The sequence below is a fragment of the Oncorhynchus kisutch genome, linkage group LG27 (genome assembly GCF_002021735.2).
Source record: "Oncorhynchus kisutch isolate 150728-3 linkage group LG27, Okis_V2, whole genome shotgun sequence".
In the NCBI taxonomy this organism is placed as follows: Eukaryota; Metazoa; Chordata; class Actinopteri; order Salmoniformes; family Salmonidae; genus Oncorhynchus; species Oncorhynchus kisutch.
In genome coordinates, this window is record NC_034200.2 from 33,326,634 (window position 1) to 33,353,082 (window position 26,449).

The 26,449-nt window shown below is 43.2% G+C and overlaps 1 protein-coding gene across 1 annotated transcript in view; it reads right to left on the reverse strand.

Annotated features, from left to right (window-relative positions):
• Positions 1-19,921, reverse strand: part of LOC109871932 (UDP-N-acetylglucosamine transporter-like) — a 22,129-nt gene extending 2,208 nt beyond the window's left edge. Inside the window, exons 1-6 of the mRNA XM_020462968.2 lie at positions 19,480-19,921; positions 11,085-11,361; positions 10,700-10,854; positions 10,403-10,525; positions 9,814-9,988; positions 6,858-6,976 (exon numbers count right to left, since the gene is read on the reverse strand). Coding sequence (XP_020318557.1) covers positions 6,858-6,976; positions 9,814-9,988; positions 10,403-10,525; positions 10,700-10,854; positions 11,085-11,361; positions 19,480-19,482 — 852 coding nt within the window. The 5' untranslated portion in view covers positions 19,483-19,921. The remainder of the gene's footprint in view (positions 1-6,857; positions 6,977-9,813; positions 9,989-10,402; positions 10,526-10,699; positions 10,855-11,084; positions 11,362-19,479) is intronic.
• Between the last annotated feature and the right edge of the window lie 6,528 nt (positions 19,922-26,449).

A 26,449-nucleotide genomic window follows, 5' to 3' on the forward strand; every position in this document is an offset into this window, starting at 1 on the left:
CCTAAAGTGTTTCCTGGGAATTTCACAAGGAATTGCCTATTTCGGAGAGGCTTGCAGCCTATATAGCCTGTTGCGCATGTGAACCGCTTGGATAAGACAGGCTAGTGACTTGTAGCCAAAGTAAGAAGCTAAATATTAGCTAGATATTAGGCATTCACTATCGGCTAAATATTTACCTATCAACCTGCTAGAAAAATAAATGAACAGATTATGAAACAGCAGATCTGTAGTCAGTTCCCACAGGCTGCGCTCTGTGGTCCCTGGACATGCAAAGCTCCACTAATGATTAGTCCTTAGCCTACGTTTTTAGACAATAAAAGTATTATACCTGGGCTACAACAACACAGTGCAATGAGGAATCAATTATTGTTATTAAGTGAATATGCAAGTATTGTCCATAGTCTGTACACTGCAGTGATGTAGGCTAATTTGAATAACAGTTCACATGTCCTGTTTTGTTTCAGACCAATATAACTGCATAGGCCTACAGTTTAAGGCTGCTTATACAGCCATTTGGATCAGTGTGGGTCTATACTCCACAGTTTAGAACGTTCAGAAAGGTACATTAGCAGGCCACTCATATGGTGAAGGCCTGTTTTGTCATGATGTAGCCCGGTGTTAATCTACTATAGGAAAATATAGGCTTCTCCTTTCCAACTTCCCGCCCGTAAATGCTGTAGCCTATTTTACATTCAGCAAGCAAGAGCAAGCATGCATCTCCCCTCCAATAGGATATTAGTAAACTAAAGAAAATAAGTCTAAATAATTGTCCAACAATAGTTTGTAGTCTGTCTTTTCCTGGGACTCCACAAGATTTAAGAGGAATAGCCATGGCAACGGAGAGGCCAGATGCACAATTGCTCAACAGAACAATAAAGACAACATGTAGCCTATAGCCTAAATTAAAAGCGTATGTTATACCATTATTCATAAGCTCAATGTTAGGGTAAATACTGCACTGAATACATCCAGTCAAAGGAAAAAAAAGAAATCAAAGGTAGCCTACACTACACTCTAAAAACAAGGGTTCTTCTGACATCTTCAAAGTTCTTTGAAGAACCTTAGGGTTCTCGGCACTGAAAATGGCCCCCAAAAGGTTATTCCAAGAACCCCATAGGAGGTGGGGTTCATCAAGGAACCTCCTTAGTTGGTGGGGTTCTTGCAGGAACCTAACAGCCCAACTGAAACATTTGGATTTGAATTTGAAAGGACAGCAGGTGCAGGCACTTAACTGAAAAGGAAAGGTTTGTCCCTTGTATGATTTACATTGATATTGTTTTATGATGATACCATCTATCTTTTCATATTTGTGCAAATCTTTCTAAAACAGAAAATGGACACAATTCAATGGATATCAATAAACAAAGAGGTAAGAATATGTAGGCTATAACAATATGTTGAAGGCTAGCTGTATTGAAAAGATGGCGCCGAAGAACATGGCTTATGTTTTACATTCTCCCAACTAATTGTGCAATTTTGTTTGTTTTTTTGCATTTTGTGTAACTTATTTTTTAACTGATTGTGTACGTAATGTTGCTGCTAGCGTCTCTTATGACCGAAAATAACTTCTGGACATCAGAAAAGCGTTTACTCACCGCGGACTGGAAGAAACTTTGTCCTTTAACGAGTCCGACGAGAAGGATATCCTGCTTTCACTGGAACAGGCCCAGATCCACGCCTTTTGCGAGAAGAAAAGACGCCGGAAAAGGGGACGCAAATCGGGGATTCTTCTGAGAAGCAGGAGGCGAATCTCCCAAGGCCTTCCATTCTCCTTGCTAACGTGCAATCGTTACAAAATTAAATTGATGACCTACTATTAAGATTATCCTACCAATGGGACATTAAAAACTGTAACATCTTATGTTTCACCAAGACGTGGCTGAACGAAGAAACAAACAATATAGAGCTAGCGGGATTTTCCATGCACCGGCAGAAAAGAGACGCTACCTCTGGTAAGACGAGGGGTGGGTGTGTGTCTTTTTGTCAATAACAGCTGGTGCGCGATGTCTAATATTAAAGAAGTCTCGAGGTATTGCTCGCCTGAGGTAGAGAGAGTTCTCATCTGTATTATTCGTAGCCGTCTATTGACCACCACAAAGCAAAGCTGGCACTAAGACCACGCTCAACCAACTCTATAAGGCGATAAGCAAAGAAAAAAATGCTCATCCAGAAGCGGTGCTCCTAGTGGCCGGGGACTTCAATGCAGGCAAACTTAAATCAGTTTTACAAAATTTTTACCGACATATCACATGTGCAACCAGGGGGAAAAAAGTCCTAGACTACCTTTACTCCACACACAGAGATGCATACAAAGCTCTCCCCCACCCTCTATTTGGCAAATCTGACCACAATTCTATCCTTCTGATTCCTGCGTACAAGCGAAAACTAAAGCAGGGTGACCAGTGACTCACTCAATATGGAAGAGGTCAGATGACGCGGATGCTACACTACAGGACTGTTTGCTAGCACAGAATGTAATATGTTCCAGGATTCATCCAATGGCGTTGAGGTATACACCACCTCAGTCTTCGGCTTCATCAATAAGTGCATCGATGACGTTGTCCCCACAGTGACTGTACGTACATATCCCAACCAGAAGCCATGGATTACAGGCAACAACCGCATTAAGCTAAAGGCTAGAGCTGCCGCTTTCAAGTGGGAGACTAATCCGGACGCTTATAAGAAATCCCGCGATGAACCATCAAACAAGCAAAGCGTAAATACCGCATTAAGATTGAATTCTACGACACCGGCTCTGACGATCGTCGGATGTGGCTAGGCTTGAAAACTATTACGAACTACAAAGGGAAACCCAGACGCGAGCTGCCCAGTGACACGAGCCTACCAGACGAGCTAAATGCCTTTAATGCTCGCTTCGAGACAAGCAACACTGAAGCATGCACGAGAGCACCAGCTGTTCTGGATGACTGTGTGATAACGCTCTCGGTAGCCGATGTGAACAAAACCTTTAAACAGGTCAACATTCACAAAGCTGCTGGGCCAGACGGATTACCAGGACGTGTACTCAAAGCATGCGCACACCAACAGTCAAGTGTCTTCACTGATATTTTTAACCTCTCTCTGACCGAGTCTGTAATTTCTACATGTTTCAAGAAGACTACCATAGTCCCTATACCCAAGAAGCAGGTAGAATAAGGTAACCTGACTAAATGTTTACCACCCCGTGGCACTCACGTTGGTAGCCATGAAGTGCTTTGAAAGGCTGGTCATGGCTCACATCAACAGCATCCTCCCGGACACCCTAGACCCACTCCAATTCGCATACCGTCCCAACAGATCCACAGATGATGCAAACTCAATCGCACTCCACGCCACCCTTTCTCACCTGGACAAAAGGAACACCTATGTGAGAATGCTGTTCATCGACTACAGCTCAGAGTTTAACACCATAGTGCCCACAAAGCTCATCACTAAGCTAAGGACCCTGGGACTAAACACCTCCCTCTGCAACTGGATCCTGGACTTCCTGATGGGCTGCCCCCCGGGTGGTAAGAGTAGGCAACAACACGTCTGCCACGCTGATCCTTAACACCGGGGCCCCTCAGGGGTGTGTACTTAGTCCCCTCCTGTATTCCCTGTTCACCCACGACTGTGTGGCCAAACACGACTCCAACACCATCAGTAAGTTTGCTGATGACACAACAGTGGTAGGCCTGATTACCTACAACGATGAGACTGCCTATAGGGAGGAGGTCAGAGAACTGGCAGTATGGTGCCAGGACAACAACCTCTCCCTCAATGTTAGCAAGGCAAAGGAACTGATCGTGGACTACAGGAAAAGGTGGGCCCAACAGGCCCCCATTAACATCGACGGGGCTCTAGTAGAGCGGGTTGAGAGTTTCATGTTCCTTGGTGTCCACATCACAAACAAACTGTCATGGTCCAAACATACCAAGTCGTAAATAGGGCACGACAAAACCTTTTCCTGCTCAGGAGACTGAAAATATTTGGCATGGGCCCCCAGATCCTCAAAAGGTTCTACAGCTGCACCATCGAGAGCATCCTGACCGGTTGCATCACCGCCTGGTATGGCAACTGCTTGGCATCTGACCGTAAGGCACTAAAGAGGGTGGTGCGAATGGCCCAGTACATCACTGGGGCCAAGCTTCCTGCCATCCAGGACCTATATAGTAGGTGGTCAGAGGAAACCCCATAAAATTGTCAGAGACAATTACAGATTACTTCAACTAGCCTGTACCTCAGCACACTGACTGACTCTGTACCGTTGCCCCCTGTATATATCTTCGTTACTGTTATTCTTATTATTCTTACTTTTAATTCTTACTTTTTATTTTAGCCTACTTGGTAAATATTATCTTCTTGAACTCCACTGTTGGTTAAGGGCTTTTTAAGTGTCAATTATCACATAGCAAACAGAAATTTCCCAAAATTTTTGGGACATTGTAAAGTCCATGGAGAACAAGAGCACCTCATCCCGGCTGCCCAGTGCACTGCGGCTAGGTAACACGGTCACCATTGATAAATCCATGACAATCAAACATTTCAATAAGCATTTCTCTACTGCTGACCATGCTTTCCTCCTGGCTACCCCAACCCTGGCCAACAGCTCTGCACCCCCCGCAACTACTTGCCCGAGCCTCCCCAGCTTCTCCTTTACGCAAATCTAGATAGCCGATGTTATGAAAGAGCTGCAAAACCTGGACCCGTACAAATCAGCTGGGCTAGACAATCGGGACCCTCTCTTTCTAAAACTATCCGCCGCCATTGTTGCAACCCTATTACCAGTCTGTTCAACCTCTCTTTTGTGTTGTCCGAGATCCCCAAAGATTGGAAAGCTGCCGCGGTCATCCCCCTCTTCAAAGGGGGTAACACTCTAGACCCAAACCGTTATAGACCTATATCCATCCTGCCTTAACTTTTTAAAGTCCTCGAAAGCAAAGTTAACAAACAGATCACTGACAATTTCGAATCCCACCGTACCTTCTCCGCTGTGCAATCCGTTTTCCGAGCTGGTCATGGCTGCACCTCAGCCACGCTCAAGGTACTAAACGATATCATAACCGCCTTCGATAAAAGACAGTACTGTGCAGCCATCTTCATAGACCTGGCCAAGGCTTTCAACTCTGTCAATCCCTGTATTCTTATCGGCAGACTCAATAGCCTTGGTTCCTCAAATGACTGCCTCACCAACTATTTCACAGACAGTGTGTCAAATCGGAGGGCCTGTTGTCCGGAACTCTGGCAGTCTATGGGGGTACCACAGGGTTCAATTCTCGGGCCGACTCTTTTCTCTGTATATATCAATTAAGTCGCTCTTGCTGCGGTTGATTCCCTGATCCACCTCTATGCAGACGACACCATTCTGTTTACATCTGGCCCTTCTTTGGACACTGTGTTAACTAACCTCCAAACGAGCTTCAATGCCATACAACACTCCTTCCGTGGCCTCCAACTGCTCTTAAACGCTAGTAAAACCAAATGCATGCTTTTCAACCGTTCGCTGCCCACACCCACCCGCCGGACCAGCATCACTACTCTGGACGGTTCTGACCTAGAATACGTGGACAACTACAAATACCTAGATGTCTGGCTAGACTGTAAACTTTCCTTCCAGTGTCACGCCCTGACCTTAGAGAGCCGTTTTATTTCTCTATTTGGTTAGGTCACGGTGTGATGTGGGGTGGGCATTCTATGTGTTGTTTTCTATGTTTCTTTATTTCTATGTTTTGGCCAGGTATGGTTCTCAATCAGGGACCGCTGTCAATCGTTGTCTCTGATTGGGAATCATACTTAGGTAGTCCTTTTTCCCTCCTTTCAGTGTGGGTAGTTATCTTTGTTTATGGCACTATAGCCCTGTAATCTTCACGGTTGTTTTTCATTTCTTGTTTTATTGGCGACACTTTAAATAAAAAGAGAAATGTACGCTCACCACGCTGCACTTTGGTCCACTTCTTTTGACGGCCGTGACATCTAGACTCATATCAAACATCTCAATCCAAAATCAAATCTAGAAACGGCTTTCTATTTCGCAACAAAGCCTCCTTCACTCACGCCGCCAAACTTACCCTAGTAAAACTGACTATCCAACCAATCCTCGACTTCGGCGATGCCATCTTCAAAATAGCTTCCAATACTCTACTCAGCAAACTGGATGCAGTCTTTCACAGTGCCATCCGTTTGGTTACCAAAGCCCCTTATAACACCCACCACTGCGACCTACATTTCCATCACTAACTTTAAGCATCAGCTATCTGAGCAGCTAACCGATCGCTGCAGCTGTACATAGTCCATCTGTAAATAGCCCACCCAATCTATCTACCTCATCCCCATATTGTTTTTATTTACTTTTCTGCTCTTTTGCACACCAGTATCACTACTTGCACATCATCATCTGCTCATCTATCACTTAAGTGTTAATCTGCTAAACTGTAATTACTTCGCTACTATGGGCTATTTATTGCCTTACCTCCTCACGCCATTTGCACACACTGTATAATATACATTTTTTTCTCTTTTGTGTTATTGACTGTATGCTTGTTTATTCCATGTATAACTCTGTGTTGTTGTTTGTGTCGCACTGCTTTGCTTTATCTTGGCCAGGTCGCAGTTGTAAAGGAGAACTTGTTCTCAACTAGCTTACCTGGTTAAATAAAGGTGAAATTAAAAAAAATAATAATAATTAATGGAGGAGAATGTGGTGCTCTCAGAACGTGCAGACAGAAACCACATTAGGCCAACTCTCTATATATAACTTTGGATTATATATAACCTCATTATATATAACCTCACTTTCCAAAAACGTAATGATACATCCATTAAACACATCCATTTGTATGGCCTGAGTTATAACTATAACTTAAGCATATGTACATTACCTGCAGGGCCACAACAGTCCAGGTGAGTGTGTTGTAGCCTTGGAACACTCCGGACTCCCTCACTCTCTCTCCGTCGTACACAAACACTCCCATTAGACCAAACACCAGGCCAAACAAACCTAGGAGAGAGAGGGAGAGAGAGAGGTCAAATCAACATTTATTTGTCACATGCACAGGATACAGCAGCTGTAAACAGTACAGTGAAATGATTACTTGCAAGCTCTTCCTCAACAATGCAGTATTCAATATAACAAAAATGGAAATATATAGAAAAGTGTCCTAAAAAGAGCACGGAATCACTGCTGAGTTAGATAAAATACACAGGAGAAATACAAAACACACTATACACTATAAACACACTAGACTCTACCCACACACTCACTAGACTCTACCCACACACTCACTAGACTCTACCCACACACTCACTAGACTCTACCCACACACTCACTAAACTCTACCCACACACTCACTAGACTCTACCCACACACTCACTAGACTCTACCCACACAGACTCTACCCACACACTCACTAGACTCTACCCACACACTCACTAGACTCTACCCACACACTCACTAAACTCTACCCACACACTCACTAGACTCTACCCACACACTCACTAGACTCTACCCACACACTCACTAGACTCTACCCACACACTCACTAGACTCTACCCACACACTCACTAGACTCTACCCACACACTCACTAGACTCTACCCACACAGACTCTACCCACACACTCACTAAACTCTACCCACACACTCACTAGACTCTACCCACACACTCACTAAACTCTACCCACACACTCACTAGACTCTACCCACACACTCACTAGACTCTACCCACACACTCACTAGACTCTACCCACACACTCACTAGACTCTACCCACACACTCACTAGACTCTACCCACACACTCACTAGACTCTACCCACACACTCACTAGACTCTACCCACACAGACTCTACCCACACACTCACTAAACTCTACCCACACACTCACTAGACTCTACCCACACACTCACTAAACTCTACCCACACACTCACTAGACTCTACCCACACACTCACTAGACTCTACCCACACACTCACTAAACTCTACCCACACACTCACTAAACTCTACCCACACACTCACTAGACTCTACCCACACACTCACTAGACTCTACCCACACACTCACTAAACTCTACCCACACACTCACTAACCTCTACCCACACACTCACTAGACTCTACCCACACACTCACTAAACTCTACCCACACACTCACTAGACTCTACCCACACACTCACTAGACTCTACCCACACACTCACTAGACTCTACCCACACACTCACTAGACTCTTCCCACACACTCACTAAACTCTACCCACACACTCACTGGACTCTACCCACACACTCACTAGACTCTACCCACACACTCACTAGACTCTACCCACACACTCACTAGACTCTACCCACACACTCACTAGACTTTACCCACACACTCACTAAACTCTACCCACACACTCACTAACCTCTACCCACACACTCACTAGACTCTACCCACACACTCACTAAACTCTACCCACACACTCACTAGACTCTACCCACACACTCACTAGACTCTACCCACACACTCACTAGACTCTACCCACACACTCACTAGACTCTACCCACACACTCACTAGACTCTTCCCACACACTCACTAAACTCTACCCACACACTCACTGGACTCTACCCACACACTCACTAGACTCTACCCACACACTCACTAGACTCTACCCACACACTCACTAGACTCTACCCACACACTCACTAGACTCTACCCACACACTCACTAGACTCTACCCACACACTCACTAGACTCTACCCACACACTCACTAGACTTTACCCACACACTCACTAGACTTTACCCACACACTCCAACACACACATACACACACACTACATGCATATTGACACAGCACACACACACTTTCACATTATTCACATACGCTGCTGCTACTCTGTTTGTTATCTATCCTGATTTCGTAGTCACGTTTACCCCTACCTACATGAACATATTACCTCAACTACCTCGTAACCCTGCCAAATTGACTCGGTACTGGTACTCCTTGTATACAGCCTCGTTGTTGGTATATTATTCTCTTACTATTTCCTTCTTCTTTTTCTCTTCTTTTCTTACTTTTTCCTTTTCATATTTAGAAAATGTTTTTTACTTTTGCACTGTTGGGAAAGGGCTCATAAGTAAGCTTTGCACAGTAAAGTCTACACCATGTTGTATTTGGTACATGTGACAAATACCATTTAATTGTATTTATTTACAGGGTCAATACCAGTACCAATATCAATGTGCAGGGATATTGGTGATAGTTATGTAATCAGAGCCCTCGGGGTTCTCTATAGTGTTTTAGGTCAGGGCGTGACTAGGGGGGTTCTAGGTATTGTGTTTCTATGTTGGTGTGTGGGTTCCCAATTGGAGGCAGCTGATATTCATTGCCTCTAATTGGGGATCATACTTAGTTTGTCCTTTTTCCTACCTGCGATGTGGGATATTGTTTTGTTTCGTATTAGTGCCTATGTGTGAAGTTTCACTATAATAAAAATGTGGAACTCTACTCACGCTGCGCCTTGGTTCACTTATTTATACAACGATCATGACAATCGTTTATGGTTTTAAGACCACGATTTTGGCACCAGGACATTGCCTATGGATTGGAATTACAAGGGCAAGCAACCTAAAGTTGCTATACTGTTGTGAGAATACATTCGATTTATTGAAGTCGATGATTGAATTTTTTTTTTTTTAAGCTCTGGGAGAGCTTACAAGTTACACGGAGAGACCATAAATGGTGTAATCGCTATAGAGAAAGTGGAAAGATATTCACACATACCAAGAGTACCGTTTATGTAGAATTAAATGAATCAATGAACCAAACAAGCATACAGAAACAAACCAACAGGTTCCAGTGATGCTGACCTAGCTGGATGTTGCGGACCCACACACTCTGTTTGGTCCCTTTGAGGATCTTCTCAAAGTAGACTCCAGCGAAGCCACTGGAGAAGCAGGCTATCAGTACGGCTATCACACCAACTAACTGGGAGCCTGCAGACAGAGGTGTCGGAGCTGGCCCATCCAGAGACTCCGAAGGCCACTGTGGAGACAAACACTACATCAGTATGGGAAACCAAATCAAATCAAATGTATTTATATAGCCCTTCGTATATCAGCTGATATCTCAAAGTGCTGTACAGAAACCCAGCCTAAAACCCCAAACAGCAAGCAATGCAGGTGTAGAAGCACAGTGGCTAGGAAAAACTCCCTAGAAAGGCCAAAACCTAGGAAGAAACCTAGAGAGGAACCAGTGCAAAAATTCAATCAACTTTTCCTGGACATCATGATAACACTGATTTATTCAAATTATCCTGAAAAACCTGTGAACTTTAGAACAATTTAGACTTCTGCCTCCCTAATGTGGATAATCGAAGATCAATGACTAATTGGACAAAACCCCATGCAAACAGGAATGATGAGTTGTTGACTTGTCGGGTGTGTTTAGCCTTGTTACCTGAACGAGAGCGATACCAGTCATGAGGATGAGCAGGGACAGCCACTGGTAGAGCCCCAGTCTCTTCCCCAGCATGGATACTGAGAACAGGGCCGTGGTCAGGATCTTCAGCTGGTACGTCACCTGGTTGGGGACAATATCAATTTAAATTCATGCCAGTCGAAATTGGACATGAAATGGAGTATGAAGGCCCTGAGTGTTCACCTTATACTGAGTCCCTCCGTTTGTTCCCCTTATACATGTTGCAGTACACACGCACATGCAAACACACACACACACGGGTGTCACATCTCTCACCTGGTAGGTAGCAGCGTCCAGGTTGGACAGGGCGACATAGAGAAGGTTATTCTGGAGTGTGTAGATGCCTGATGGGATGGCCAGCTTCAACGTCTCCATGGGCTTGTTGAGAATCTCTTCCTTCAGCACCCGATTCAACACAAGAAAACTGAAGTCTGACAGAAAGACAGACAGAAATTGAACGGCCACACAATGAAGCCTAAGACAGAGATAGAAAGACAAAGATACTGTAGGAGCATTATCTCTGCTGTCATTGTTTATCCAATGACTGTGTTACAGACAGACAGACAGCCAACCAGCCAGACGGACAGCCAGATGGACAGCTAGCCAGACGGACAGACAGACAGCCAACCAGCCAGCTAGCCAGATGGATCACTAGACTTACTGTGGTCATAGAAAATGAGCAGCAGGCAGATGAGGATCTTAAGCAGTTCGGCCAACACCACGGCTGAGGAGGCTAGGTAGCGGGGCCCCTCGCCTTGCAGTGTGCGCGAGTACCTCATGGTAAGCACCAGTGAGGTGGTCTGCAGCACCAGCACACCCAGGGACATGTACTTGAGCCGTGACTTGGATGGGGAGACAAGGGGCGATGACATGGAAACGAGGTGAGATGCCTCCATAGAGTCAGGGGATGTGGCCAGGCGTGAAAGGCCTGGTTTAGGCTGTGGGAGAGATAGATAGACAGTGAGATAGGCTGGGTTACGCCATAAGTCCAGCAGATGCACATGCGTTTTGCTATATGTTGTTTTTGCCAGATGTCTAACTTGCATCTTCTGTACTTGATGCACATGTGCTTCGCAAAGCTGCAGAACGGTTTGCAGCTTGGAGAAAATCATTTTCACCCTGTTTGACCAAAACTAATAATTAGAACTGATCAACCTACTGGTTTCATAGGCTGGCAGAGCTACCAACAGACTGGCGCGCACAAAGGCATATTACAACGATGAATCTACTTTGTTTCTATTCTTCTGTTACATTCATCTCTAGCAACAGTCATGATCATTTTGTCTCCGTATGGTGCCACCCATTGTCTACATGTTCCCAATGGTGGTGAGTATATCGGTAGCTAGACCATAGACTGCTGTTTATGTATCTGGCTATGTATATTTTGATAATCATTATCATCGCTAGCATAGCTGGCTAACATTAGCCTACCTCAATACAACTCGGATTAGTCTTGGATGACACAATGACCTTTCAAAAGAAGGCAAATAATTAGTAGGACAACATTTAGTCATGATTGTGATGTTGCCAGATTGACTGTAGAGGCAGTATAACTTTAGCCAGCTAACTAAGATTAAGGAGACCACCGTATTTTAGCTAGCTAACATTACCATTGCTAGCTATTTTTTACAAACTTTACTAGCAACAGTAATGGCAACATTGCCATCTCTCTAAAGTCAATTTGACAACATCATAATATGGCAAAGTTGTTCCCTACTAATTATTTGCCTACTTTAGCGATGCCATGGTATTTCCATGACACATAAGTTATAGTGATTAGAGCAGGGGTGTCGACCCTATTTGCCCCAGGGGCCGCATTCGGTCTTCAACGAGGTCCAGAGGGCCCGGACTGAATTTTTGTAATATTTCCCTTGCTATAAAAATTTGCAAAAAATGGTCCATTATTTTTAAAAACATTTTCTACGCTCTCTGACTGTCTACTGATTGTTAGCGAGCTGGACAGTCAAGAAACTGTATGACTATATGTCCATTATTATTTCTACACAGTTACGATTTGGTTTTAGTCATTTTAAAGTATATTGAGTTCATTTCCCTCCACAATGTTTTGTATTACTATTATGATTTAATGTTTGTTTTTTACAGGATTGGACGCCCTTGCCCATATGTTTGTCACCCCTAGGTTAGAGTGTGGGGCCAAAGGTCGCCGGTTCGAATACCCAAGCCGACAAGGTGAAAAAGGTCAATGTGCCCTTCAGCATGGCACTTAACCATCATTTACTTCAGGGACGCTCTACTACTATGGCCGACCCTGTAAAACAACACACTTCACTGCAGCTATCTTGTGTATGTGACAATAAAACCGTATTATTTATTTATTTATTTGGGACGAAACAGTCACATTAGCCCCTGAGGTGCAACCCATGTCCAGGGCACAAATACATATTGGATACAGCTATTGTGGTACTAGCTAACTTATGTCTGACTATAACAGTGTACTACATGGCAGCAACAAACCCAAACCAACTCAGGGCCATAGTGAACATGTCACAGTTGGTTACATAGTGTAATGGCGTCACAGGCCTGACTCCAATCTGGACCCAGTCAGTCTACATCTCTGAAGCATATAATTATCTCCCAAACAAGATTGATATTTCTTGAGCTACATTATGTTAATAATTAAGGGATGATGACCCTGTTTTTCGGTTAGACAAAGTGCACAGTTGGGTGCCAGGCTGATTCCCTGATCATGAACAGATGCCGGGACCTACCAGAAGGAGGAATGGTGGTATCATAATATGTGGTTTAGTGATATCCAAAAATAATTGAATTCACTGTTCACTTGCTATTTTCACAGCTTGTCAGGCAAGACCTCTGAATAAAAGAGTGTCATGTGACACAAGTAAACACTCGTGACACCTGTGTTGTTGGCAGAGTCTCCCTCGACTCCCTGTTAATTGAGGTGACTCCCTGTTAATTGAGGTAGGTGAATACCTCATGAAGCTGGTTGAGAGAATGCCAAGAGTGTGCAAAGCTGTCATCAAGGCAAAGGGTGGCTACTTTGAATAATCTAAAATATATTTTATTACATGATTCCATATGTGATATTTCATAGTTTTGATGTCTTTACTATTATTGTACAATGTAGAAAATAGTCAAAAGAAAAGAAAAACCCTGGAGTGAGTAGGTGTGTCCAAACTTTTGACCGGTACTGTATATTTTCAGCACAACATTCAGCACAAGCATTTAGACACAATTACAAACTTAAAGGAGTAGGGCGTTCAAGGAGTTGGTCTGATGGGAATTGGTGATGTCATCAGCCTCGCCCTTACTTGAGGAACAATGGAGAACAAAAGAGGAAAGAAGTAAAGCACACATGTGCTATTACATGACTTACCTGGACCACCTATTGAGATTTGCCTTAAGTAAATCAGGTGTTAAATTAGGTGAAAATGAGACTGGAGTGCCCTTACCCTAACTGTAACTCTTACCCTAACCCGTATTCTAACAGATAGTTTGTTGATATCGTGACATTCTATAGAGCATCTACTTGGGACTATCCAAATAAATTCCACGTTTTTCTAATGTTCGCAATTATGGCCCCACCGCAATGTGGGATGACTAACAATCAATTGTATTCAGGCCTTACACAGTTATTAACACACCTTCAGCATGCAGAGATCTAACCCATACCCCTGGAGCACAAGAAAGCAATACACATTTATTTATTTAACTAGGCAAGTCAGTTAAGAACAAATTCTTATTTACAATGACGGCCTACCCCGACCAAACCCTAACCCAGACGACGCTGGGACAATTGTCCCTATGGGACTCTCAATCACAACCGGTTGTGATACAGCCTGGAATCGAACCAGGGTCTGTAGTGACACCTCTAGCACTGAGATGCAGTACCTTAGACTGCTGCACCACTCGGGAGCCGCCACATGATGAATGCCCAAAAAGTTTGTTATCAGAAATATAACGAAGACTAGCCTGGTTGCAATCTGGTGTTTCTGCTCTCTTGCCAACTCCTTAAGGAATTGTCATGCAAAACAATTGGCAAAAGTACAATCAGATGTCGGACCAGGACAGACATGTTAACTTGAAATACCGGCACAAATGGCAATGTACATATCATAACAATCAATCTCTTCTGAACGAACAGTAATTCAGAACAATAGACATCACACAACTAGTAACTAGTGAGAGGCAGAACTTAATCATAGACTTCTATATTATCCTACATTATCCTTTCTAAGTGTGTATACCACCCTACTAATCAGTGGAGTGTATTCATAGATGCCAAAACATTGACCAAGAAAAAAAAATTATAATAACAATTTATATTTTGTGTCTCTGTGTTGTCATAACTTCACATGAGGCTGAGCATGAGGCTGAACGTATCTCACCGGAGAAAGCATCCGAGCGAGCGAAACAGCCCCCCTCTGTCTCTGTATGTGTAGGGCATCTATCTGATGCTGTCTGGTCGTAAAGAGTATGACATTGTTGCCGCCTGTAGCATTGAATGCAAGGGAAGCGAACGAGCATTTGGACTCCCTTGATAATTTTTTCTTTAAAATAATAGCCAATCAGTGTTGAGCTAAACTGAGTGAGCTCAACTGTGAATGGTCCTGGCGCACCCAAAAAAAGTGTCAAGGGAAAACAGTTTGGATTTGGCTTCACGCCTACCACAGAGAAATATGCAATTGACAGAAACAACTTGAATTGATTGACAGAGTCATAGACCAATTTGTCAACATAAAAGAGAGGAGGATGGTATTGGTGTTTCTCTACAAGTATGGTTCCATGTTTTTTTCTACTTGCAAGAACGCTCACACACACATTGGACAGCCACATCCTATTCAGCGTACGATGATTGGACTCAAAATGTTTTGTTATCTTTTAGTTGCCACTGTATTAGACTAAGCATAGGTGATTTGATGATGTTGAAATGTTTAAGGTGAAATGGTGCTGGAATTAGTGGAGGCATCTCCTGTTTTCTTTGCGACTTGCAGTAACTCTCCATGGTTCTAAATCAATAGTTGTTCAGTGGTCTGAAAATGTCAGAAACAAACTTTCTTGACCACGCTGTAGGTCATGTAACTGTCTGTTACTGTACATGCAATATGCTTTGTGAACTGCACTGGACAAAGGTTGTCACACCTGCCCCTGTGTCTTCTTATTGTCTCGGCATTAGGCATATAGTTCATATGCCTTGCGACCGTGATATAACAGGATTTACAGAGCAAACATCGCAATTATCACCACATATACACACACATTTTAATAAGATCAAATACAATACCTGACCAAAAGTATGTATCGACACCTGCCTGTCGAACATCTCATTCCAAAATCATGGGCATTAATATGGAGTTGGTCCTCCCTTTGCTGCTATAACAGCCTCCATTCTTCTGGGAAGGCTTTCCACTATGTTGGAACATTGCTGCGGGGACTTGCTTCCATTCAGCCACAAGAGCATCAGAGAGGTTGGGCACTGATGTTGGGCGATTAGGCCTGGCTTACAGTCGGTGTTCCAATACATCCAAAAGGTGTTCGATGGGGTTGAGGTCAGGGCTCTGTGCAGGCCAGTCAAGTTTCTTCCACACCAATCTCAACAAACCATTTCTGTATGGACCTCGCTTGGGGCATTGTCATGCAGAAACAGGAAAGGGCCTTCCCCAAACTCTTGCCACAAACTTGGAAGCACAGAATCATCTAGAATGCCATTGTATGCTGTAGCGTTAAGATTTCCCTTCCTTCACTCGAACTAGGGGGCCTCGCCCAAACCATGAAAAACAGGCATAGACCACTATTCCACCGCCACCAAACTTTACAGTTAGCACTATGCTTTAGGACAGGTTGTGTTCTCCTGGCATCTGCCAAACCCAGATTCGTCCGACAGGTTGCCAGATGGTGAAGCGTGATTCATCACTCCAGAGAACACGTTTCCACTGCTCCAGAGTCCAATGGCGGTGAGCTTTATACCACTCCAGCCGATGTTTGGCATTCCATATGCTGATCTTAGGCTTGTGTGCGGCTGCACGGTCATGGAAACCCATTTCATGAAGCTCCCAAAGAACAGTTATTGTGCGGAGGTTGCTTTCATAGGCAGTTTGGAATGCAGTAGTGAGTGCTGCAACCGAGGACAGATGACATTTACTTGCTTCAGTCCCGTTCTGTGAGCTTGTGTGGCCTACCATTTCGCGACTAAGCCGTTGTTGCTGCTAGACGTTTCCATTTCACAATAACTGCACTTACAGTTGACAAACTGACTTTTTGGAAAGGTGGCATCGTATGACGGTGCCACGTTGGAAGTCACAGAGCTCTTCAGTATGGCCAGTCTACTACCAATGTTTGTCTATGGGGATTGCATGGCTGTGTGCTCGATTTTATACATCTGTCAGCAATGGGTGTAGCCAAATCTACTCATTTGAAAAGGTGTTCACATACTTTTGTATATACAGTACCTTCAGAAAGTATACAGACCCTACGCCTTTGTCCACATTGTTACCTTACAGCCTTATTCTAAAATTGATTCAAAAAAATGTTTTCCCATCCTCAATCTACACACAATACCTCGTAATGACAAAGCAAAAACTGTTTTTTATTTTTGTATTTTTTTGCAAACAAAAATATAAACAAATGGAATATCACATTTACATAAGTATTCAGGCCCTTAACTCAGTACTTTGTTGAAGCACCTTTGGCAGTGATTACAGCATTGAGTCTTCTGGGCATGACGCTACAAGCTACAACCTGTATTTGGAGAGTTTCTCCCATTCTTCTCTGCAGATCCTGTCAAGCTCTGTCAGGTTAGATGGGGAGCGTTGCTTCACTCCAGAAATGTTCGATCGGGTTCAAGTCCAGGCTCTGGCTGGACCACTCAAGGACATTTAGAAAGATGTCCCAAAGCCACTCCTATGATGTCTTAGATGTGTGCTTAGGGTTGTTGTTCTGTTGGAAGGTGAACCTTCGCCCAAGTCTGAGGTCCTGAGCACTCTGGAGCAGGTTTTATCAAGGATCTCTCTGTACTTTGCTCCATTCATCTTTGCCGCGACCCTGACTAGTCTCCAAGTCCCTGCCACTGAAAAACATCCCTGCCACTGAAACACATGCCAGGTTTCCTCCAGACGTGACGCTTGGCATTCAGGCCAAAGAGTTAAATTGTGGATTTATCAGACCAGAGAATCTTGTTTCCTCATTGTCTGAGAATCTTTCGGTGCCTTTTGGTAAACTCCATGCAGGCTGTCCTGTGCCTTTTACTGAGGAGTGGCTTCCGTCTGGCCGCTCTACCATAAAGGCCTGTTTGGTGGAGTGCTGCAGAGATGGTTGTCCTTCTGGAAGGTTCTCCCATCTCCACAGAGGAACTTTAGAGCTCAGTCAGAGTGACCATCGGGTTCTTGGTCACCTCCCTGATCAAGGCTCTTCTCCCCCGACTGCTCAGTTTTGCCGGGCGGCCAGCTCTAGGAAGAGTCTCAATGGTTCCAAACTTCTTCCATTTAAGAATGATTGAGGCCACTTTGTTCTTGGGGACCTTCAATGCTGCAGAAATGTGTTGGTACCCTTCCCCAGATCTGTGCCTCAACACAATCCTGTCTTGGAGCTCTACGGACAATTCCTTTGACCTCATGGCTTGGTTTTTGCTCTGACATGCTCTGTCAACTGTTGGATCTTATATAGACAGGCGTCTGCCTTTCCAAAACATGTCCAATCGATTGAATTTACCACAGGTCGACTCCAACCAAGTTGTAGAAACATCTCAAAGATGATCAATGTCCTTATATCCTTCCTGTTTGGCCCTGTCCGGGGGTGTCCTCGGATGGGGCCACAGTGTCTCCTGACCCCTCCTGTCTCAGCCTCCAGTATTTATGCTGCAGTAGTTTATGTGTCGGGGGGCTGGGGTCAGTTTGTTATATCTGGAGTACTTCTCCTGTCCTATTCGGTGTCCTGTGTGAATCTAAGTGTGCGTTCTCTAATTCTCTCCTTCTCTCTTTCTTTCTCTCTCTCGGAGGACCTGAGCCCTAGGACCATGCCCCAGGACTACCTGACATGATGACTCCTTGCTGTCCCCAGTCCACCTGGCCATGCTGCTGTTCCAGTTTCAACTGACCTGAGCCCTAGGACCATGCCCCAGGACTACCTGACATGATGACTCCTTGCTGTCCCCAGTCTACCTGGCCATGCTGCTGCTCCAGTTTCAACTTCCACCTGACTGTGCTGCTGCTCTAGTTTCAACTGTTCTGCCTTATTATTATTCGACCATGCTGGTCATTTATGAACATTGAACATCTTGACCATGTTCTGTTATAATCTCCACCCGGCACAGCCAGAAGAGGACTGGCCACCCCACATAGCCTGGTTCCTCTCTAGGTTTCTTCCTAGGTATTGGCCTTTCTAGGGAGTTTTTCCTAGCCACCGTGCTTCTCCACCTGCATTGCTTGCTGTTTGGGGTTTTAGGCTGGGTTTCTGTACAGCACTTTGAGATATCAGCTGATGTACGAAGGGCTATATAAATAAATTTGATTTGATTTGATTTGATCAATGGAAACAGGATGCACCTGAGCTCAATTTTGAGTCTTATAGCAAAAGGTCTGATTACTTATGTAAATAAGGTATCGTTTTTTTTATTTTTATAAATATGCAAACATTTCTAACAACTTGTTTTCACTTTGCCATTATAGGGTATTGAGTAGATTGCTGAGGATTTATTTTTATTTAATCCATTTTAGAATAAGGCTGTAATGTAACAAAATCTGGAAAAAGTCAAGGGGGCTTAATGCTTATGTAATATGGCTTTTTTTTCTGGCTTGACTTCACCACTGATTTTACACACTACTGCTACTAATACAAATACACTGACAATGCCCACATACAGATAAGACAACCAAGATGAATGGACTAGCCTGTCTGAAATATAAAGCTTAATATGACTGACCATGCCTTTACTGAACCTCATGCACACATAAGAGCCAAAGCCCACTTAGTCTCAAGACCAAGAAAAGACCACAATGTGCTTTCACTAACATGTCCAATTTATCTAACCTACCTTTTCTGAGCAACTCATAACACTCCCCAACCAATAAAACAAGACAAACCATAGCAGGACGGCTGAGAAGGCAACGTGGCTCCTGGAGGTAAAATCAGCCAGGTCCCCTTGGAGAGGCAGGATGCCACTCCTGCCTATGTGTTAGCGCTCAGTGACTGGAGAGCCAGATGGGAGAAGCAAATTCGGTAATGTTGCAAGAGCTAGGACAAATAGCTGAAAAGTTGTCGATGTTTATGGGCCAGCCATAGGCTCACTCACAGGCAGGCACAGCTCTTAAAGGAAAAATCCACTCAAAAACTATTAGTCCACTGTTGATACAGTCCCAAAATGTTTTGCATTTCAGAAATAAAGCTTTTAAGATATAGGACTTTCAAAAAGCTATTTGTGACTTGCCACATCAACACAAATGCAAAGGAATTTATAATTCTATTCAGGCTCCCGTGCAACAGTCTTCGGGTTTCTGCTGAGTGCTTCAAATAAACGTGTATCTGATTGGAACGACTTATTCCTGTTCATCCTGTTTAGCATTTTCCCATCGGCACCTTCACTAACCTGTTTTGGGATTGATTGACTGTACTTATTACCTTAGCTGCAATGTGTAACTTTTTGGGCAACCCGACCAAATTACCATAGAAATGTGTGTTATAGATCTGTCATTCGCACAGATAGCAAGTTTAAGATGCTGTAGATATGTTCTATGTGGGCGATTTCTATGCTTCCTGTTCTTAAGTTAAGTTTTTGCGTCTTTTGGTTTCGGCTTTGTACACCAGCTTCAAACAACTGAAAACACAATAAATCTAAACTAAGATATTAGTTTAGATTTAGTACATTGATGTTCTACACTCTATTGCTCTATTCTCTATTGCTTGTTTTTAGCAACCAGGAAATGGCGGAGCGATTTCTACATATTACACCTTTTAAAATGTTTTTATTTTACCATTGATATATTCGTGAAGACCAGTATGAAGGGGATCTACTTTCAGGTGTAACAACGCAACAACACACTAGCCTTCTTGTGTAGACATTCTCAAGCTGCTGCTAGTGGGGAGTGGCCACACAATCCCTCTTTGTGTGTGTGTGTGTGAGTGTGTGTATACCGGGAAGGGGAGGAGGGTGTGGGGATGTCAGAGCACCGGGTAGCCAGAAAGCCGCCCTTCACACATACTTACACACACACATGGGTTCACTCGCACGCACACACGCGCACACGCAAAAACACACACACGCACACGCAAAAACACACACACAACCACTCTGTCTTCATAGGAACCCTGTACGTAAACACACATTCCCTCACCCCAGTGGCTTAGCCCTGAGGACCCAATGAACACACAGTTGAACGGTTACACACTCACACACCTATTCCCAAAAGGCATTACACTGCACACTGTGTTCACTAAGATACTTTGGAAGTGAACACAGAATCCTTTTTGTGAATTATTAAGCATGAGTCTAAATGAATGACAATGCCCACTGGGCACAGACAGACGTCAATTCAACGTCTATTGCACGTTGGTTTGAATTGAAATTATGTGAAAACAAAGTTGATTTAACCAGTGTGTGCCCAGTGGGTGATGTATGGTAAGCAGGCACATTTGTTTAATTTGGTTTAATAATTTTAATGCAAAAATGTTGAAAAAAAATGGGCAAAGTAGGCCTACTGTTTTTAGACTGACTTGCATTCGTCAACTCGCGCACTATGTCCATCTGATAAAAGTGCTGCAGTGTGTGTGCGTGAGTGAGTGTGTCTTTACCAATCAGATTCACGGAAATCACAGGTCGGGCATGGCGCATCCACTTCCACCCAATATTATTTTAGCAAACAAGAAAATAACTCTAGACAGCCACAAGCAAAAACTCTTTACACAAATGTAGCAGCCTAGGTTCAATTCGCTTGACCGTTACGCTACGTTGCGGAGCAGTTTATACTGAAAGACACGTTTACCCAAAATGTATTTTTTTGTGTGTTGACCAAATCAAATGTTATTTGTCATATGCTTTGTAAACGAAAGGTGTATACTAACAGTGAAATGCTAACTTACAGTTGAAGTCGGAAGTTTACATACACTTAGGTTGGAGTCATTAAAACTCGTTTTTCAACAACTCCACAAATGTCTTGTTAACAAACTATAGATTTGGCAAGTCGGTTAGGACATCTACTTTGTGCATAACACAAGTAATTTTTCCAACAATTGTTTACAGACACATTATTTCACTTATAATTCACTGTATCACAATTCCAGTGGGTCAGAAGTTTATATACACTGAGTTGACTGTGTCTTTAACCAGCTTGGAAAATTCCAGAAAATGATGTCATGGTTTTAGAAGCTTCTGATAAATTATGTCAATTAGCCTGAGTCAATAGGAGGTGTACCTGTGGATGTATTTCAAGGCCTACCTTCAAACTCAGTGCCTCTTTGCTTGACATCATGGGAAAATCTCAAGAAATCAGCCAGACCTCCACAAGTCTGGTTCATCCTTGGGAGCAATTTCCAAATGCCTGAAGGTACCACGTTCATCTGTACAAACAATAGTAAGCAAGTATAAACACCATGGGACCACGCAGCCATCATACCGCTCAGGAAGGAGACGCATTCTGTCTCCCAGAGATTAATGTACTTTGCTGCGAAAAGTGCAAATCAATCCCAGAACAACAGCAAAGGACCTTGTTAAGATGCTGGAGGAAACAAGTACAAAAGTATCTATATCAACTGTAAAACGAGTCCTATATCGACATAACCTGAAAGGCCACTCAACAAGGAAGAATCCACTGCTCCAAAACCGCCATAAAAAAGCCAGACTACGGTTTGCAACTGCACATGGGGACAAAGATCGTACTATTTGGAGAAATGTCCTCTGGTCGGATGAAACAAAAATAGAACTGTTTGGCCATAATGACAATCGTTATGTTTGGAGGAAACAGGGGGAGGCTTGCAAGCCGAAGAACACCATTTCAATAGTGAATCACGGGGGTGGCAGCATCATGTGGGGTGGCAGGGTAGCCTAGTGGTTAGAGCGTTGGACTAGTAACCGAAAGGTTGCAAGTTTGAATCCCAGAGCTGACAAGGTACAAATCTGTTGTTCTGCCCCTGAACAGGCAGTTAACCCAGTGTTCCTAGGCTGTCATTGAAAATAAGAATTTGTTCTTAACTGACTTGCCTAGTTAAATAAAGGTAAAACATAAATGTTGTGGGGGTGCATTGCTGCAGGAGGAACTGGTGCACTTCACAAAACAGATAGCACTATGGGGGAGCATGGTGTCAAGACATCAGTCAGGAAGTTAAAGCTTGGTTGCAAATGGGTCTTCCAAATGGACAATGACCCCAAGCATACTTCCAAAGTTGTGGCAAAATGGCTTAAGAACAACAAAGGTATTGGAGTGGCCATCACAAAGCCCTGACCTCAATCCTATAGAAAATTTGTGGGCAGAACTGAAAAAGTGTGTGTGAGCAAGGAGGCCTACAAACCTGACTCAGTTACACCAGCTCTGTCAGGAGGAATGGGCCAAAATTCACCCAACTTATTGTGGGAAGCTTGTGGAAGGTTACCTGAAACGTTTGACCCAAGTTAAACAATTTAAAGGCAATGCTACCAAATACTAATTGAGTGTATGTAAACTTCTGACCCACTGGGAATTTGATGAAATAAATAAAAGCTGCAATAAATAATTCTCTCTACTATTATTCTGACATTTCACATTCTTATCATAAAATGGTGATCCTAACTGACCTAAGACAGGGAATTTGTACTTGGATTAAATTTCAGGAATTGTGAAAAACGGAGTTAAATGTATTTGGCTGTGTATGTAAACTTCCGTCTTCAACTGTACGTGTCCTTTTCCAACAATGAGTTAGTTGATAAAAGTCACCTTGTCCTAGAAAGATTTACATGATTATCAAAACAACACGCCAGGGTAAGCCTACACAAAACACAGCCCTTATTTTAAGTGTTTCTAAAATCCCCTATGGGAAAAATGAATGGTGGAAAAACGATTGGAACCATTTCCCTGTTTGACCACTAGGTTTTATGGGTATTATAACACCACCACTGTGGGGCTGTAGTATTCCCCAATCCACAACCCAACTCTTAGTCGTTCAGTCCAGCACCGTTTCCGTTCGATTGAACGTTCCAGAACGTAAAAACTTACTGAACGCAGACTTGGTGTACAAAACTCCTCCCACTCCCCTGCTACTTGGACAGAAGCCTGCTCCTTATTGGCCGCTACACACCTCAGTCAATGTAATCAACCATATCACATGAAAGAGGTGGGGCTATCCCTTTTATGCCCCCAGTATCTGTTGTAAAGCAGACTGAAGCAGGTTTCTCGCTAGGATTTTTTTGCGGTATTACATTAGTACTTTGTTGCAAACATCCCTACAGCATGATGCTGCCACCCACATGCTTCACTGTGGGGAGGATGTTCTCGGGATGATGAGATATGTTGGGTTTGCGCCAGACATAGCGTTTTCCTTGATGGCCAAAAAGCTCATTTTTTTTCAATCTGACCAGAGTACCTTCTTCCATATGTTTGGGGAGTCTTCTTATTTTTTTCTTTAAGCAATCACTTTTTTATGGCCACTCTTCCGTAAAGCTTACGGTTTAAAGTGGTCCTATGGACAGATACTCCAATCGCCACTGTGGAGTTTTGCCGCTCCTTCAGGGTTATCTTTGTTGCCTCTCTGATGAATGCCCTCCTTGCCTGGCCCTTGAGTTTTGGTGGGCGGACCTCTCTTGGCAGGTTTGTTGTGGTGCCATATTCTTTCCCTTTTTTAATAATGGATTTAATCGTGCTCCGTGGGATGTTCAAAGTTTCTGATATTTTTTGATAACCCAACCCTGATCTGTACTTCTCCACAACTTTGTCCCTGACCTGTTTGGAGAGCCACTTGGTCTTCATGGTGCCGTTTGCTTGGTGGTGCCCCTTGCTTAGTGGTGTTGCAGACTCTAGGGCCTTTCAGAACAGGTGTATATATACTGAGATCATGTGACAGATCATGTGACACTTAGATTGCACACAGGTGGCCTAATTATGTGACTTCTGAAGGTAATTGGTTGCACCAGATCTTATTTAGGTGCTTCATAGCAAAGGGGGTGAATAAATATGCCCGTACCACTGATGTGTGGTTTGATATGCCAAATTTGACGTCTGAACTAATTTAGGCTTGCCTAAACAAAGGCAAATACTTAAACAATTACTATTTTAGTTATTTAATTATTAATTTGTAAACATATGTATAATTTTCTTTTCACTTTGACATTAGGCAGTAGTTTGTGTGGATTAATGATCAAAAGTACAATTAAATGTATTTCAATTCCACCTAAAATGTGAAATAAGTTCAAGGGGATGTAGATTTTCTATAAGCACTGTAGATGTATATGGTCTGATAGATTGATGTACATATACAGTAAGTTAACTTCCCTCGTTTGCTAATTGTGTAGCACTGTCACGTTTGGAGCATTTCAGTTTGGGTATGTTTTCCTTTTAATTTCCCGTGTGCCTCTGTTTGTACCTAGACAAACCATTTATATCACTATCATGTTTCATCTCCTGTTAGCTGTGACATTTGAAGCTTACAAAATACCTAACAAACCTAAAAACAAGAAAGATCAAAAGTAAAGCTGGGAATTGTCAGGGACCTCACAATATTATCCCAATACTAACGGTGACTATAGAAAGTCTACACACCCCCTTGGATTTCTTCACATTTTATTGTTACAAATTGGATTCAAATGAATTTTTCACCTAGCGTCTGTGCACCCGGTCTCATTTCAAGTAACTTGCTACAGTCTTAAAGACATTTTCAATCATATTCTTTGCATAGAAACCCAAATAAAAGCATGTAGATAGAATGATGTGTGTCATGTATCCTAGAATGGAGGTTTAAAAATGACAGCTGCATCTGCAAATTAGCCAATATGGCATAGCCTACACATATAGCATACCTTGCGATACAATGCTCTCTAAAAACAGTTGTACAATGTGCTCTGAATTAAGATAATCAGTGGTCAGCATGCATACTGTTGGATGCATTGGAATATAAGGTATGGAGAATGATGAAGATCCTGTGGGATTATAGAAAAAGCATTTGGGAAATTAATGTTTGAGTTAAAAAATACAACATTTTAGGTCAATGTGAGTATTTAGGTGGTTTGAATTAGTAACTTTCCTACTAACCTTGTAAAAGTTGATGGTGCTAAAATCTTGCCAATGAATGAATTATTTTACTATGACGCAGTGTGAGACATGTTTTCCATAATGTACATTTCATGCAGATACATTTGAATAAAGAACACCATCACAAATAGTATTTGACCATTTACTGAGTATGGAGACAAATAACAAAGGTATCTCAGGCAATATTTGAAGAATCGAAATAGTGTAACATTCCAATCAATGTATATCAAGTGGCATGGAGAGCACAATCTTACAATGTTGCGGTCCAGAAATGAGAGCTTCACCAAAAGCCTGGGCCTCTGATGGAGACTGTAGAACTGTTATCAACGCATGCTTCAGTATTCCTCCTCCTCCTCTCTAGGAGCATTTGTGTGCCCAGGCCTCATAGGTGTATCAAAAGGATTCCACCCTGGTCACCAATGTAGATGACTGATGTCAAGAGAGACGAGTGCCTTAGCCAAATGCAATCTAAAGCTTGTGTGGTCGAGAGACGAGAACTTTATGGCAAAAGCTTGGCTCCTGACGGGGACAACTGGAATTCTCCCCACTGCATGTTACCATAGTAAAATGATCTGTTTGTCACCAGTTAAACTGATTCCACATTGAATTTAGTCTTCAAGATGCTCGAACTGTCACACCCTGATCCATTTCACCTGTCCTTGTGCTTGTCTCCACCCCCCTCTAGGTGTAGCCCATCTTCCCCACTTATCCCCTGGGTATTTATACCTGTGTCTTCTGTCTGTATGTGCCAGTTCGTCTTGTTTGCCAAGTCAACCAGCGGTTTTCTCTCAGCTCCTGTTTTTTCCTAGTCTCTCTTTTTCCTCGTCCTCCTGGTTTTGACCCT